General features: G+C 39.6%; 1 protein-coding gene across 1 annotated transcript; it reads left to right on the top strand.

Moving 5' to 3' along the window:
* Positions 1 to 5,313: 5,313 nt before the first annotated feature.
* Positions 5,314 to 8,831, top strand: Topors (topoisomerase I binding, arginine/serine-rich, E3 ubiquitin protein ligase; the record flags this gene model as incomplete). The annotated part of the gene is given in 1 exon segment (XM_013522944.1): positions 5,314 to 8,831. A coding segment is annotated over 1 exon segment (2,940 nt). The 3' UTR covers positions 8,257 to 8,831.
* Positions 8,832 to 18,547: the final 9,716 nt, after the last annotated feature.

Consider the following 18,547-nt stretch of genomic DNA (forward strand, 5'->3'; position numbering starts at 1 on the left):
CGACGTCCTCCCGGCCGTTACGTAACGCGCGCCCCGTCCCGGGCTGGCCGGCCCCGCGCTGCGCCGTGCGCGGGCGCGATCTCTGCCGGGCCGGACTCCAGGTGAGGGCGGCTGTCCGCGAGTTAAGCCGGCGGTGCTGTGTTTCCGTGTGGGAGGGTCTCACGTTTGTAGTCTGTGCGGTGCAGGGGTAGGTAGGTCTTCGCTCAGTCCTAACTAGTCCTGTTTACTTGGAACGAGTGGCTTCAGAGGGCAGTGATTCCAGCATTTTTTTATTGCTGGAATTGAAATTAAATTTGGTAAAATCTAGTTAATATGTCTTACTTTTCTCGTTGCTGAGACAGAATACCGGACAGCTGAAGTTAAAGGGGGAAAGTTTTATTTAGCTCACAGTTGGCAGAGGTTTCAGTCCAGAGCTGGCTTACTCTAAGCCAGAGTGGCACATGGCGGAGGGACAAGGAGGAGGAGAAAACGTACATGGGATAGCAAGGCAGGCAGAAGGTAGCAAGCAAGGCAGCAGCAGCAGCAGAGCTGCCTTGTTTCTGTGCTTTTACATCCGCCCAGCCGCCTCTTCCACCCAGGGTGGACGTTAACATTATCTACATCCAAAACTATGTTAAACCAATTGTGGACTAATGTAGTAATCACTCCCCCTTAATTCCAGCATCACACACTTTAATCCATCACCCATCCTAGACCCAACCACCTCCACAACTCCCGCGGATGAGTGCATGAGGCTTTGGGGGAACGTCTAGACACAACTCATAATGCAGTAGATCCTCTTTTGTATTTTCTTTTGGAATTGGTGGTTAAATTGTAGTTTGAAAAGAAATACAGTGATTTCTTTCAGGTAACAAAAAACATGACTCATGTTGATTTTCATTTAGGATGGCTTTCTGGTTAATCTACTAGTGAATCTTTTTTAGCCACTTGCGAATATTTTAGCCACTTTGCCTAGGTTTATTAAGTACAATAATTATATTAAGTGCAATGATCATCTTATTATAGACTGTCCTGTCTGGGCCCTTATCTGGTTTGATTGATGACACTGCCAAAATTGTTTACTTTCACATAGGTAGGGGAATAATTTTGTGTTCTCACTGTATCAAGTGCAGTGCTGAATACTTACATACTTAGAACATAGCCCTTCACACAACCACCTATTACAGTGGGTATTGTTACTTAGACCACTTAAGAATTGAAACCATTTATGGTATCAAGAAATAACTTCATGTCACACAATATAAGAAGTGATGGAAAGCTGGGCGTGATGGCATCTGCCTGCAATCCCATCACTTGGAAGGCTGAGGCAGGAGGATTACCTGAAGTTCGAGGCCACCCTTGGCTACATAGTTCAAGGCCAGCCTGAATTACAAGTGAGAACCTACCTCACAAACGAAACAGAAAAAGAAGTGGTAGTGATTCTTAATGTTGGCACAGCATTAAAATTATCGTTCATGTATAATTAGCAGATGATTACATTTTACATCCAATAATAATTTAAGGAATGCCATAGAAGATGACTTTTTATAGGAGGTATGGTTTTATAAAAAATTAATTCTGCATTTATACTGTAGTGCAATTTTTCAAATGTCGGGTCTATGGCCTTCTTTAGATTTCATCCTCCCAATTCTTTATCTCCTCCATTTTCCCGATATGTGTGCCTGTTGATTATCTGCAGTTCCCCCAAATTGTGATTTAAAGAGTTGTTATCCTTGTTAGAACCAACAGATTTGAGAAGGGAAAGATTTGGCTTAATCAGTTAATCATACAGATGACAAATTTTATTTTGGGTTTAGAAGGCTGTGTTTAGGAAGTGGAGCCAAAAAGAACTGATTTTCTCCTTTATGGGGAAATTAATTTGTAGTCCTGATTCCTAGAGTGCTAGGGTCGAGAACACTTTGCACAACTGCTTTAGTGTCTGAAGCTCTAAGTGTGCTTACCATCAGGTCTGTCTTTGCAGCCGAAGTGCAGAACCTCTCCTGCAGATCTTCCCATCTTACTCTGTCTCTAGCCACCCATTTTATGCCTTAATTCATACTTTTTAACAACTTTGTTGAGATGAAAGTTACATTCTGTCTGTAAAATTTACCTCTTTGAGCCGGGCATGGTGGCACATGCCTGTTGTCCCAGCAGTTGTGAGGCTGAAGCAGGAGAATTGCTCTTAGTTTGAGGCCAGCCTGTGCTACCTAAGCAAGTTCAAGGCCAGCCTGCACTCCTTAGCAAGACCCTGCCTCTTAAAAAAAAAAAAATTACCTCTTTGAAGTAATGTAAGTCATTGTTTTTTAACATATTTGCATAGTTGTGGAACCATTACTATAATCTAATTGTAAAAATTTTCATAATTTCAGCAACTTCATTGTCAGCACCACTGACAGTACTGTCCAACTTAATAAATTTGCCTATTCCAGATATTTCTGAAAAATGTTACATAATATGTGGTCTTTATTACTAAGTTTTTTTCCCATTTGGTGTAATATAAAGGTATGTCCATGTTGTAGTGTAGATGTGTTTAGTACTTTTTATTGCTGGACAATCCATTTTATGTATGAACCACATTAATCCATCATAAGTTAATGGAGATTTTGGTTTCCATTTTTGAACTATTACGACTAACTGTGAATATACAAATTCCACATACAATTTTTTTTGGACATACATTTTCATTTTTCACGGGTAAATGTGTAGAATTGTTAGATCATGCAGTAATTCTAACTGTTTTGTATTTTAACAGTTTTAGTGTTTAGTGATGGTTTTGAAGAGAGACTTCTTTACATGATCAACACCATTATTTTTAGTGAAATATATTCCTGTGTAAAATACATAATTTTTGTGTAGAAACAAGAGAGAATTGTTTTTGAGTTTTTTGGTTTTTTTTTAACTTGTTTTGGAGGATGTTAGCACTTAGCCTTAGCTGTCAAAGTTGTTAACTGGCTTTAAAACTAGGTAGAAAAGACCAAAGTTTCTCTGGTTTTTTGTTCTTTTGGGAAGGGGTGTGGTACTAGAGAGTAAACCAGTTTGGTGCTGGGCTATATTTTATTTATTTTGAGACAGGATGTTGGTAAATTGCCCAGGCTTGCCTTGAACTTATGGTCCTCTTCCTCAGCCTCCATAGCTGAGAGTACAGGCCTAAAGTTTCATGTTTAAAAAAATCATACATAATTGAGAGATTGTATATTACTTGAATTTTAAGTTCGTTAATTTATTAAATTCAGAATTAATCTTCTATTAAATTCAGAATTTTGATTTTTATGTGAACTAGAAATATTTACTAAACACTAAAATTCTGCCTTACAAAGAAATAAGATGTATTAACTCTGAAATTCACATCTTTTTCCCCAAGTCTGATAATCCCTTTCTTATAGCTGGGGAAGCTTAAGAGTCTCGTAGGCATATCCAACCTGCAGCCAGAGGCTACTTGCCCTTGTTTTTTTTTTTTAGTGTTATAATAACATAAGTAGATTATGAAGCATTGTAGAGGGACATGCTGAGAAATATATTTACTGAAGTTTAAAGTTTAAATATACTGACAAGAGATAGGGATGTAGCTCAGTGCTTAGCATGCATAAAGCCCTGAGTTCAATGCTTGGTGTTACATATAAATTAAAAAAATAGGGGCTGGGGATTTAGCTCAGCGGCAAAGTGCCTGCCTGGCAAGCGCAAGGTCGTGAGTTCGGTTCCGGTACCGGAAAAAAAAAAAAAATAGATACAAAGACAGTCAGCATTATGTATTTATTTTAAATTCTGCTTTCTGAGGACTGTAAAATATTTAAGGATAGTGGTAATCTTTGCATTTTCAATCCAGAAAATAGAAGGCTAGAAATATATGAGCCCTCTGACAAAAGCATTTGTTCAGTATTGATTCTTTTTAAAATTATGGGTCTGGAAAAGCCAAGATACCTTAGATAAATACGTTTAATTTGAAAAACATGTGATGAAATACTTGTATTTCACAAATACAGGGTTTGATTGTGGGTTTTGTTTTTCTTGTAGTTTGTTAACACTGATGAGTTTATTAATGTATTTAGAAAATTACAGTTTTGTTATTTAACTAAATTAGCATTTGACCAGTGGTGGATTTTCATTTGATGGAAGAGATAGAAGATGAATAATAGGCCCAGGGAAACATAAAGGAAAAAAAGGAGTATTTAATACACACACAATGATGAGTATAGAGTTTAGCAAAAGAAGGGGCTTACGGATAATGGCACTAAAATATAGTGCACGTTAGCTTTCAGGTCTTGCAAGTTTGTTTTTTACCTTATGAGCTGCAGTAAACTGATAAATTTAAAGAAAATAAAGCTAATCTTTAAGATCCTGGTGATCCTTTGGGCAACGGTAACTGGAAGAGGACTGAAAACATGATTTCAAGATACTTTTTGGTTTGACTTTTAGGTTAAATAAAAAAGCTAAGGAATGCTTCTTGTGAATTAACAAGATATATATGTATAATAATAGTATTATAATTAATATAGTGATAATTATAATTGTGACTCACATTTACTCAACAGTCACTATGAGCCAGGTACTATTGGAATGTTTTTGCGTTTATTTCATTTGCATTTATTTGCATTTCTTTCATTTCTTAAGTTTTTTTTTGTGTGTGTGTGACTCGATCACTAAAAACCATAGAAATGATTTAAGCATATGAAATTAATGAATCAGTAGTATGTAGTGTTGGGAGTGTATATGTACAAAAGGTTATAACTGTACATAGAAATAGCATCAGCTGAGAGCTGTGGTCAACAACTGAGGACTCTGGTGTTTGCTTTTTTTTTTTCTTTCCTCCCAGAGAGAAATAGGAATGGAAGGTAAAGGACATTTAAAAATATATGGAATAATTGATTTTAATAATTGTTAAATGTGAGTGGTGAATACATAGGTCTTGTTTTCTTTTGTTCTTTTTTGTGTATGCCAGATACTTCTCAAATAAATTATATTTTTAAAGACTAGTAGAATGTTACTTAACATTTGAAACCTCCCTGTGGTGTATACTCAGCACCATTTTAATGCCTTTTGACATCTTTGCAAATCTGTAAGGCAGATTCTGTTATCACCAGCTACAGACTACATTCAAGCAAGACAGTAACACTGATAGTGTGAAATAGGATTCAACTCTAGGAAATCTGACTTGACCATTTATGCTTTTAAGTACTATATTAATTATGATAGTACACTGCTTCTTTATATTGTAATAAAAATAAATCACTCAAATATTTTCACCAAAGTATGTTCCAAGGTCTTAATTTGCAATTTGTTGAGATTTTTTAGTAATCCTCTTACCAGGTTACTAATATATTTCTTTCCCTTTTACAGATAATGGCATCAGCTGCTAAGGAATTTAAAATGGACAACTTCTCACCTAAAGCTGGCACTAGCAAATTGCAGCAGACAGTACCAGCTGATGCATCTCCTGATTCGAAGTGTCCGATATGTTTGGATAGATTTGATAATGTGTCTTACTTAGATCGCTGCTTACATAAGTTCTGTTTTCGCTGTGTACAGGAGTGGTCAAAAAACAAAGCTGAATGTCCACTGTGTAAACAGCCCTTTGACTCTATTTTCCATTCTGTGAGGGCTGAAGATGACTTCAAGGAGTATGTCCTAAGGCCTCCATGTAATGGTTCTTTTGTCTCCCCGGATGTTCGGAGATTTCGCTACCGTACAACTATGACAAGGGAACGAAGCGCCTCTGTATATTCACCTAGTATTACTTTGAGTAGAAGAACAACTACGCCTCCAGACAGTGGAGTAGTATTTGAGCAGTTAGGTATTTCAGGAAGATCTAGAGATGTTGAAATGCCTCAACTTATGAGACAGATTGCAATAAGGCGGCAGCATACTGCGGATGAGAGATCTTTGCGGAAAATTCAAGAACAAGATATTATTAATTTTAGACGAACTCTCTATCGTGCTGGTGCACGAGTTAGAAATATTGAAGATGGTGGCCGCTACAGGGATATTTCAGCTGAATTTTTCCGTAGAAATCCAGCTTGTCTTCACAGATTAGTCCCTTGGTTAAAGCGTGAACTTACAGTCCTTTTTGGAGCTCATGGGTCATTAGTCAATATTGTCCAGCATATCATCATGAGTAATGTTACTCGCTATGACTTGGAGAGTCAAGCATTCGTGTCTGATTTAAGACCATTTTTACTTAATCGAACTGAGCATTTTATACATGAATTTGTCAGTTTTGCTCGGTCTCCTTTTAACATGGCAGCTTTTGACCAGCATGCTAATTATGATTGCCCTGCTCCCCACGAAGATGGCAGCCATTCTGATTCTTCAGTAATAACAATATCTCCAGATGAGACTGAGACCCAAGAGCTGGATATTAATGTAGCCACTGTTAGTCAGGCACCATGGGATGATGAAACTCCAGGACCATCTTACTCGAGCTCAGAGCAGGTGCATGTTGCCATGTCTTCCCTTTTAAATACTTCTGACAGTTCTGATGATGAACTTGTCACAGGAGGTGCTTCGTCTCAAGTACAAGGAGTACAGACCAATGAGGACCTAAATAATGATAGTGATTCTTCAGATAATTGTGTCATTGTTGGGTTTGTTAAACCACTAGCTGAGAGGACTCCAGAACTTGTTGAGCTCTCATCAGATTCTGAGGAGGTAGCCGCTTATGAAAAAATGGAGACAGTGAAGATGCAAGAACAAGAGCAATCTTACAGTTCTGCTGATAGTGATGTTAGTCGATGTTCATCTCCACACTCTGTCCTTGGAAGGGATGAGCAAATGAATAAAAGTCACTGTGGTTCTGGTACAAGAATCAAATCGAAGAAAGAAGAGAAACATTCGTCAGCTGCCAGAGATCTGAGCTCATCCATGAGAGGAGACAGAGTATATTCCCCATATAACAGTAGACACAGAAAGAGGGGAAGATCTAGAAGTTCAGATTCACGTTCCCAGAGTAGAAGTGGGCATGATCAGAGGAATCACCGAAAGCATCATGCAAAGAAAAGAATGAAGAGCAAACGTTCCAGAAGTAGGGAGAGCAGCAGACCTAGAGGGAGAAGAGATAAAAAAAGATCGAGAACTAGAGACAGCAGTTGGTCACGAAGAAGCCAAACTCTTTCTCTAAGTAGTGAAAGCACAAGCAGATCAAGATCTCGGGGCAGTGATCACAGCAAGAGAAGATCACAGAGCAGAAATAGAGATCGTTATTACTTAAGGAATAATTATGGAAGCAGATATAAGTGGGAGTATACCTATTACAGTAGAAACAAAGATAGGGATGGCTATGAGTCATCTTACAGGAGGAGGACTTTGTCCAGAGCCCACTATTCTAGACAATCTTCAAGTCCCGAATTTAGAGTTCAGTCCTTTTCTGAAAGAATAAACGCTAGGAAAAAGAATAATCACAGTGAAAGGAAATATTATTACTATGAAAGGCACAGATCAAGGAGCCTATCTAGTAATAGGTCAAGGACAGCATCTACAGGACCCGATCGGGTGAGAAACGAAAAGCCTGGGGGAAAACGAAAATACAAAACACGCCATTTGGAAGGTGCTAATGAAGTGGCTCAACCATCTCGTGAATTTGCTTCTAAAGTAAAGGACAGTCATTACCAAAAATCTTCATCAAAATTTGATGGAAGCTACAAAAACGAGAGTGACAGCTTTTCAGACAGCCGCTCATCAGACAGAGAGACGAAACACAAGAGAAGAAAAAAGAGGACCCGGAGCCTAAGCGTGGAAATAGTTTATGAAGGAAAAGCTACTGATACAACTAAACATCATAAAAAGAAAAAGAAAAAACACAAGAGGAAGCATAAGAAGCACCATGGAGATAATACACGTTCCCCGGTTGTTATTACCATTGATAGTGATAGTGATAAGGATTGTGAAGTAAAGGCAGATACAGAACGTGACAATAGTGGTCCTCAAGACTCTCTACAAAATGAATTTTTGGCTCCTTCCTTAGAAGCGTCTGAAACTAAAGATGTAGTTACAATCGAGGATGAATTTGGTGTTCTGGACAAGGACTGTGATGCAACCACACTTACTAACAACTTGAATAATGCCAGCAAAACTGTGGATGATATTCCGCCCCAAGCAGCTTCAGTTGAACAAACTCTTGATGTAAGAGAAGTGTGCACCTTTGCCTCTGATTTGGAGAACCATCCCAGTAATGTGTCTATTCAAACTGAGCCATCAAACCACTTGCTATCTCCACGGACATCATTATTGTCAGTGACTCTTGGTAGAGACTGGGATATGTCTAAAAACTGCCAAAGCTTCTCATAGGAATTCAGACGGTATAAAAAAAAAAAATAAACTGTCACTACAGTATATTTAAAGATGACATTTGTTGAAAACTTTTCCCCTTAAAGATATTGTGATTTTTTTTTTTGTTCTAATTTGTAAAAATCATTATTTGTTTAAAGCGTATGTATGTTCTGCCTCAGAAATATGCACTTTTGAAAGTGAAGAAAATGATATTGCAGTTTATTTAAAACTTGGGATCTTTTTTAAATAAAAATTATAAATTTTAGAAGTTATGCCATAAAGCCATATGTATTGACGTATTTTTAAGGTAGTTAATGAGTATTTTTGAAGTTTTTTGAGAGTTATTATGGAAATGTATTATAAGCAAGAAGAATCCCTTTGAACAGTCTTTATTTTTCTCCTTTAAAAGTTTGTATGACTCAAAAGCATTTCTTCAGGCTAAATTGGGGCATTTTAATCTGCATAGTTTATCTTGACTTCAGCCAAAAGAAAAATTTAGTATTTCCTTTATATACTTGTTTATCTGGACTGCCAGTAGGACAAATGTATATTCACCAACAGAATAAAATAGTAATACCTTAAAAAAAGATTTAGAAAATTTCCTATGCAATATTATTTTTAGAAAAATACTTTACAGTACTAGAGCCAAAATCTTGAAAATAAGTGATCAGCATTTACACATACTTCAGTTTCAGTACTTATTTCAGTTGTTAAGTCGGATTTTGGGGAATGCCTCACTTGCTTTCTATCATCAGCAAAATACAGTTTTGGAGCATTTAACTTACTAAAAACAGAAAGCTGTCGCCAGACTTTATATTGGTAGTTCTTCCACGAAGTGGCTGTGTTTATTTTTATCTTGTTTTGGAGAAGATAAAATAACTGTCGAGCCAGATAGAGGATTGCCAGTGAATAGCAGAAGACTCAATTAAATGTAGAGTCAGCCTGCAGTTTTCTTGGTTGCCATATTCATTCATTCTTCAGTTGGAATGCCTGCTGTGTGTGGCAGGTCTATATTAGGTTTTTAGTAGAGCAAAGCAGATAAATTCCCTGCCCTCATGTAACTTACAGATTGTCGAAGTAAGACATCGTATTTAGGTAAACGTAACATAAACTCTACTAGGTTCTCTGAAGAGAAGGTACAATTTACTTGGTATGTAATGAGAACCACAAACTACTAGGTTCTGAAGAGAGTATAATTTCCATCTAAGACTATATAATGGGGACCTAATTTCAGGGGTAATGGCTCAGTTGGAATGTAGAAAACAAGTTGATAGTAAGATAGTAATTAGCGTCAAAATATGTGCAGTGATCCAAAGGCAGGAAGCGTATGTCGCATGTTTGAAGAAGACAGGATTAGCCAGTTGACTGGGAACAAGATCTGTAGGCCATGTTTACCATTTATCTTGATAGCAATAGAAAAGTGACAAGAATTTAAAACTGCTGTTGGCAATTTTTAGTAAGCTCAAACATTAATAGTTGCAGGACTGTAATTTGAAAATTAAAAAATTACTTCCGTTTAGGTGTTTAAGCCCAAAATGCCTGTCTTTGGTTCCTTCCTGTCCTTGTGTCCCCTCATCCAATCACCGAATTTATTTTGGAGAGGTTGGGGGGGTGGGCTTGTACCATCAAGTCAGCAGCTTTCTCACCTGTACTGCCTTAATGGATCTGCCTTCATCTACTGTTGCTCCACGGTCGTCTTTTTTCCCTCCCTCCATCCTTCATCCTTCTGGGTATGTAGTGCAGGCTGACCTTGAACTGTTATGTAGGCCAGGGAGGCGTCAAACATCAGTCCTCTTGCCTCAGCCTCCTGAGTGCTGGGGTTACAAGCATGTACCACAATGCCTGGCTCTCCCATCTTTTGAGGCAGCATGCAAAAGCTCTTCAGAAAGTGATTTTGTTACCTTATAATCCTTTAGAAGCTTCCCATTATTATTAGGGTGTTAAAAGCAGATCAAAAAAATCAAGATAACAGTGATTTATAAATCTCTGCCCAGTCAGACTGTGGTCCATCTGAAGTGTTTCTTCCACTTTGAAGCCCAGGCCACAGTAGCATGCTTCAAATGTGTAAATATGTTCCTTCTCAGTACATCAGAGCCTGCACGTTGTACTTTGGTTCTTCTGGGAATTGAACTGTGTCCTGGCTACGTTTCTAAGTCTGCTTTCTACCCCCATTATTTCTTATTAATCATTTACTTCTGTTGCAGGCTCCAGAGAGCTCATCAAGCTTGATAATTACAAGGGGCTGGGGATGTAGCTCAGTGGCACAGCGCCTGCCTGGCAAGCGCAAGGTCGAGAGTTCAGTTCCCTGTATGGGAGGGGGGAACCCACGGGGGGGGGCACCAAAAAACAAAAAAACCCTTGATAATTAGAAAATACCTCTTTTACCACTCTGAAAGTCCCATGACAAACTTTTGCTATACCCTTTCATTGTCACATATTTAAAATCTTGGGTGAGTGAAGGGGTACTAGCTCTACTCATTTAGTGTAGGTAGCAACTCTACTATAAACTTCTAGTCTGATAACATTCTTTTAACTTGTTTGAATTAAATGTCCAGTTGAGTTTGTGGGTGTGTGTGTAACTTCAGTAATTTGCTTTTGACTTTGCAACCAAAGCCTTTCATGTGTGCTCATAAATGATCCCTAGGTTTACAACATGACTTGTTACTATGTTACTTCTTAGTATAAATTGTTCGCTTCTCAGCTTTCTGGGTTAGCTAGCCCAAGGGCTTCAGTAGCCTATCCAACTGGCAGTAGTAATGGGCATTGTGTACAAGGTGCAGGGGACTTAGGTAAGGCAAGCTGACACCTAACCTTTGCTGGCAATTCATTCATCAAGAGTAATTGCAGAAGTGCATCTCTGGACTTGGAAAATTTTTCAGAAAGCAGTTTGGGTTGCTAGAACCAGGTTTGATTTGGTATGAGCTGTCTCCAACGCTAAATCTCCCTGCCAACAGGGGCAAGGAATTAGAAGTAGAGGGAGAGTAATTAACTGTTCTCGCAATGTGGGCTATCAAGACTTACGGTATAGATTTATTTCTAACTTGAAGCTCATATCTAGATGCAGTTAAATATGTGATACAGACACTAGGCCAAGCATGCCCATTGCATGCACCCTTAGGAATCCCTTTATGGGAGGCTAAATCGTAATCACAAGCTTGCATTTCAGCATGAAATAAAGAATAGTAGTATCAGCAGTATGCTCTCAAACTAGTATCTTTGCTCCCTTGGCACAGCCTTATAAATAGGATAGGGTACTTGGTCTAGTGACTGGCTTTTTTTTCTAAAGAAAGTGGCTTTTATAGTCACTATATATTTGCTCTTGTGGTTTTGGTTTTCTTTTTGCTGACTATAGATTCTCATTCTGATATTATAAGCAGTCTTACAGGCCTGTAAAGGTACTTGTGTTATTTTTTGACTTTAATTTGTTCTGAAATTATTACACATTTACAAAAAGGAATTTTTAACATTGTCACATTTTGTGAGAATATTGATCAGTATATGCACTATTTTTTCTTAAGCATTTGAGTTACGTGTACAGTAACCCTTTATCCCTTTGTATTTGAGCATGAACTTTCAAAGAGTAAGGATATGCGTTAACAGTATGATCAGCAGGGAAACCTAATACTGATAAGCTAATCTGTAGTTTATATTATTACAGGTGTTACTCCTCACGTCTTTTGTACCACTTCCTCCTTCACCCCATAGGACGCAGCCCATGAAAGAAGTGTTGTTCTTAAAGTCTCCCTTAATGGGGAACCGTTCTTAAGCCTTTATTTTTTCATGACATTGACACTTCTGTAGGCTATTTCTTTGTGATTTTGTTCACAATTACATTTAGATTTTAGATTTGGGGCTAGAATACTACAGTGTCACAAATCTCAAGTATCTGGAGGCACGTGTCCATTTGCGTCTCAGTGATACTAGAGACACTGAAGTTGGATCACTTGATTGGCTTGTCCAGTTTCTCTGTCCAGTCACTTTTTCCCTTTGTCATCAGTATGTGTGGAGATACTTTTAAACCATGTCTCCTGTTCATAAGGTGTCTTCTGTCTAAATTTAGCATCTGCTGATGGTTCCTTGCCTGCCTTTGGTTTTACTTTGACTGTAAAATTTTGGTTTTTTAACTCCATAATTTTGTATTTACTAGGTGGCAGTTTTCTGTAAGTAGAAGTTTTCCCTTCATTTATCTTTTATTAGTGTGAACCCATAGATTCTTATTCAGTGACATATTATTCAGTGGGTTACAATCATTTTTTCTGTACTCACTTTGCTGCTCACATTCTTCCAGAGTTGGCCGCTGAGAACATCTTCAAGCTGGCTTCTGTATCCTTTTAATACACAGTATTTCATCATTTTTTAGCACTCATTTATCTGGTATAGCAGGAATTTTTCAGCCTTATAATTTACCTTCCCTGATAATTTACCTTCCCTTAAAGAAATGAGGCATTTCTTTAAGCTTTAGGAACACTCTGTCTTTAATGTGTCATTCGTTAACTTTATAATTCAGCTCTAATGACAGGCTTGTTTTCCAAATTTCTGTCGGAAAGTTCATTATATAACTTCTACATACTGTGGATGACCACATTCGGTGAACAAGAGCCTTGCCTGCCTTAATACTACTCCCTCTTGTGGATGGGCAGAAAGATGCTCAAATCTCTTAGCATGGAAAGTTGTATAAAAGCTGGCTGCTCTTTACCTCTGTTCTCCCTTGATCATACTGTATTAATTTTCACCACTGAACCCTTGTTCATGGTGTCACTACTTGAAAGTTACTCCTTTGCCTCACTAGTAGATATCCAACACTTCAGGAATCAGTTTCGCAACTGGGGATATAGCTCAGTGGCACAGCGCCTGCTTGGCAAGCGTGAGGTCCTGAGTTTGATTCCTGGTACCAAAAAAGAATGTTTCTCAGATAGGGTCTTCCTAGATTCTTCCCTCTCCTGAACTTAGCTCACAGTCTGCATCATTCATGTTTTCCTAACCATGTGTTACTTAACAGTGTTAAATCATTTTACAGAACCTTATTTATTAATGTAAATGTTTACCATGCACTGCACATTAGATGCCAGGAGTTACACTTCGACCACCTCATTGATAGCAGTGTGCTATCTATATATGCTCTAGTGTGATACTTTCAGTGAGGACATTTGGAACTCTGAACCAAATCTTCCCAGGGGCAAACAGGAAAAGCTAAGCCAAAAAAGGTAGCATTTGAACTTGTCTTCAGGGGATTGAGGGGGCTGGGGAGATGATTTGACATTTCCAGCAGAGGGAGTAGTTAGGCAAGAGCACAGATTTGTGGCCACATGGTGTAGTTGGTGCAACACTTTAAGGAATTTTATGGAATATAAAGTGTGGTGTAATGAGACTGAGAAGTTGGTAGTCTGAATAATTGAGCATGAATATTACACGTGATTTTGTAGGAGAGAAAATTTTAAGCAGGGAATATCACCCGATTGATAATAGAGTTAAGGTTAGATTTGAGGAAGTCAGCTGACCATGATAGTGCATGCCTGTACCCTCAGGCACTGGGCAGAGGCCCACTGCAGGTTTCAAGGTCGGTCTGTCCAGCTTAGTGAGACTTTGTCTCAAATATTTAAAAAGCCGGGGAGGTAGTTCAGTGCTTCCTGGGTTCATTCTCCAGTACTGCAAGAGGAAAAGATTATTTAGGTTATTATATCATCTAATTTCCTAATCTGAGGAAGTCAGTCACGGGAATAATTTCAGTAGAAACGTAGCAGGTTTATAGGAAGGGTGCACAGATGAGGAAACTGGAGTATTGAGGGGAAACTTCTCCGGGCTTGAGAAGGGAAGGGCACTAGAGGGATACAAAAATCTCTTTAAGATTTATTCTCTTAAATTTTTTGAGGTAGGAATCTTGCTCATTTCCCAGGTTGTCCTTGAATTTGTGAGACTTCTGCCTCAACCCCGAGTAGTGGCAATTATGATGGGCCGCTGCACCTGGCTTGTTCTAAACTTTAAAAACTGGAGCTGTGGATGTGTGTGGCTCAGTTGGTAGAACCCTTGCCTAGCAAGGGTGAGGGCACCCTGGGTTCGATCCCCAGGCCATGGGGAAAAAACCCAGACACCCTTATATTTAAAATGGCAGAGAGATGAGGTTTTGGGAAAGAAAAAGTGGGAAAGGAAAGGTTGAAAATAAGGGAGATCAGTCAGTAATTGATGAAGTAACGTTCCCGAGTGGGAGAGAGGATCCAGAACACAGGCAAACAAGAAAGTAATGGACAGAAACGGGCAGAAGGAGATGAAAACGGATGAAGATACTTTACCAAAACCCCCATGGAAGGTTCAGGTCTCCCACTGGGCAGTATGGCGCATGGATCCAAAAGAAAGAATATGCTGCAGTTGAGGTGCTCTGGGATGACCCAATGGTGTCTGGAACCAAAGGATACAAATCCAAAAGCTCATGGCTTTTATTAGTATCAAGCAGGGAGGGGGGTGGGGGTCCCCACAGAGTGCTAAGAAAAAGAAACTGCAGGCATTGGCTGTAATGAGAAACAGCGATTTTTGCACCGGGCACAAAGGCTCTCCAGTTAGCAATGTACGAGGTTGTTTGATGTACGCAAGGCTGGCACCTGTACTGCCAGGAAGGTTTAGTTCTTTCTGAGTCATGGCCTCCACTGAGATGTCATCTCATGTCTTAGTCCTGGAATCTCACAGGCTCCTGCTCAAGCCCCCTTTCCAGCCATCAGTCGGGGGGTGGAGCTTCTCACCTGTGTGCTGCTGCTTTGCTATAAAAGAGACTTAACTGAGTCTTTGCTGGACTTTATCACATTTTTTGGCCAATTAAGGAAACATCTGTTTCAATATAGGCAGCTCTGCACATCTCAGTGAATAGGGTTGAAGGAGAGGTCAGGGAAAGATCGAGGCAAAGGCCTTGTTCCTCAGGAGGGTGCAGCGTGGCACTCTCCCACAATATCTATAGGTAGGTGAAGTAAGATGAGCTAGTACATGCCCTAAAGCCTACCTTTTTCTCTATGAAGTAGGAAGAATGCTATTTGAGAATGATGGATCCTCAGTAGGATTAGAGTTGAGGAGAGGAATGAAAAAAAAGTCCTTTGAAGGGCGTAGAGAGCTGTTCAGATTTGCTGATTGGTGTTCAGGCTCCCTCAGATGGAGTGTTTATATTTGTGAGATACTAGGATTCGTGATTTCTTTTTATCCTGGTAGTATTCATCACTGGGGGTAAAAGCAGAAACCAATGTGAATGTGTACATTCCGTATTTATATATGAATGAACGAATGCGTGAATTATCCAGTTGGATGTGAACAGTAAAAGAACACAGGGGCAAGGGAGCTGAAGGAAGGTACTGTTGAGAGTGGCTGAGCTGATGCACCCTGGTGTCGTGGCTGTGTAGGGCAGGAAGTGAAGCTGTCATGACCAACATACTTGGAGAACAATGAGGTATAATAAAGTAGGTATAGGACAGGAATAAGAAAACAGAAAGTAGAGTGTTTCACTCTAGGCATGATTGGAAGTTAGTGACTAAAACTTAAATGGGTTCAGTAAAAAGTTGATTAGAATTGAGGAAGATGATCTACAAGGCTAAGTGTCCTCTACGTGAAAAACACTGGGTGGTGACAGGCAGTACAGGATGGAGATCAAAATGGTAGTTGTGTCACAGGTATTACGCCTTGTCCTTTAAACTGTATTCGTATTCCTTTATAGCAGCCGGCACATGCACAGAAAAGACAAAACCTGCTGAATAAACGATTATTTCCTCATCCTGGATTTTTAGTCTGCAGGAATCACAGAACTATGGAAAATAAATAGGATTTGGCCATTTAAAAATATACAGTGAGATTTTTTGTCATGTCATGAAAATGAGTAATACCGCAAAGGTATTTGAGATACATACCACTGGATTTGCAATGGACAAAAACAGAAGGCAAAGAATATGGGATTCAAGTTAGGCCAAGCTCTGAGTCTAAATTCCTCCCGGTAGAATCTGCAACCATGTACCATCGCATGGGGTACTTATAGAGTAGACACAAGGGGAGGCAAAATGAGGCATGTTTAGTATTTTCCCTGGAGCATGGAGTAGGCTGCTGATCTGCACAATCATGTGCACTTTAAGTAGGTAATATCTCGGAGGATGGGAGGTTGAGGCAGTAGGATCAAAATTCAAGCCCAGCCTGGGCAGCTCAGCAATTTTTTTCCTCAGTGAGAACCTGCCCCCCCCCAAAATAACAAAGAGGCCTGTGGAGGTAGCAAGACTTACTCAAATCTTTATCTGTCCCCCAAATCCCTATGTGCCAGGTAGATTCCAAGGGGTTCTTGTAGACAGGTGGTGGGAGGGTGAAAGAGCTCAACAGATTGGTCAGCTGCTACTACAAAGAAGAGACGTTTTGGCGGCTGAGCTCCCCAGGTTAAATGGGCTAGGAAACGTAGCGCTTTTCATTGAAACTTCTACAGGCCCACGTCTCAGCAGAGAAGAGTACGGATTTAACTTGCCAGGAGTAAGATTTTACTTGCATTAAGGGCAAACCTGAAACGAACCTACCATGATGTGTAAGTGGAGATTATAAAGTCAAAGTGCTCACCTCATGACATGTTAGAACAAAAAGCAACACTTCTGAGCATAAAAAGCATCCAGACTGTGACATACCTATAATGTCCATTGTAAAATAAAAACTATGTGTAGGGATCTCGAGTTAAGAGAAAGAGCCATGACAGACACAGACTGAGATAACTAAGATGAAGGACTTAAGACTATAAAGACACCATTAGAAGCCAAGCCTGGTTGCACATACCTGTAATTCCAGCACTCCAGGAGGCTGAGACAGGAAGATTGCTAAATGCCAGTCCAGTCTGAGCAAGTTGGTGACTTAGACCCTGTACAGAACTAAACAATAGAACTATGGATGTAGCCCAGATAGGCCCTAAATTCAGTTCCCTGTATTGAAAAAAAAAAGTAGTATCAGAAAAATCTAACCATCCTAAATGTGAATCCATCTAAATGTTACTGAGCTGTAGGTTCTGGAGTCACGTTCTGGAGGTGATTGCTAGGATTTTTATGTCCCAAACAAAAATTGAACAAAAAAGCATAAGTGGTGGCAAAGTTTCACATTTATTAAAGATAGGAAAATAACAGGCTCTGCAGAGTGAGTTTGGGCCAAGTAAAAGTAGGAAAAAGGGAGAAAAACAAAAGACGCCCTCTACAATGTAGGGTAGGGTACCACGAAGGGACATGGCAGTGAGGGCTTAATGGTGACCATTCCTTTTTAAATATTTCCCACACTGGTGTCATGTCCAGGTCAGCCTACCAAAAACCTGCCTGAGTTCTCACGAGAAGTCTACATGCAGGGCTCTGAGAACTGTTTTGTGCATGTGTTCTGGGATCTAGTCACACCTCCTCTCCCAGCTAGTCCTAGCCACATCCTGTGATATGCCTCGTAAAGACCAGCTACAAATTATGAAGCAAAAACTAAGAACAACAGGGACAAATGAACAAATTAATAAAGCTGGAGACTTTAAATCTTCCCTCTCAGTACCTCACAGAGCAAGTAATCTGAAAATTAGTACTTTTTTTTTTTCTTTTTTTTTGCAGTACCAGGGATTGATTGCAGTACCTTGCGCTTGCCAGGCAGGCACTTATGCCACGGAGCTATATCCCTAGACCAAAGATACAGCTGTGTCTTGACTGAACTTTTTTTTTTTTCTGGTACCGGGAATCGAACTCAGGACCTCATGCTTGCCAGGCAGGCGCTGTGCCACTGAGTAAATCCCCAGTCCCTGAAAATTAGGATGTAGAAGATTGGACCACATTATAAACCATTGTGATATAATTAACATATAATACTACAGCCAAGAACCGCAGAGTACCCTTTGTTCTTACATCTGAAATGTATATGGAGATGGTCCCTATGCTAGGCTGTAAAACACGTTTTCAGTCAATTTTAAAAGACTGAAATTTGACAGCAAATACGCTGACCAGCAGAGATTAAAATCAGAAGTTAACGATAACCCCCCTGCCTCAGCCTCCCGGAGTGTCGGGATGACAGGTGTGTGCAGCCAGGCCTGGCTTCTCGCAGTGCTTTGAAGTCTGTAGTCTAATTGACTCCCTCCTCTGGGCTCACCTCAGTCTGTGTTTGTTACTGCTTTTTCTCTGAGCTCTAAGCCCCTTCACGTGTTTAAGCTTTTCAGAAAATTCTCAGTACTTGCAAAACAAATGGCACACTTCTAAGTAACCCGTAGGCTGAAGAAAAGTCACAGGGCTATTAGAAACGATGGCAGATGAAAGACATTGGAGATGCTAGAGGGAGGATCCTGGCTGAAGACGTGGAGCTT

This window comes from Chinchilla lanigera, unplaced genomic scaffold, assembly GCF_000276665.1.
Source record: "Chinchilla lanigera isolate Chin_1 unplaced genomic scaffold, ChiLan1.0 scaffold00071, whole genome shotgun sequence".
Lineage (NCBI taxonomy): Eukaryota > Metazoa > Chordata > Mammalia > Rodentia > Chinchillidae > Chinchilla > Chinchilla lanigera.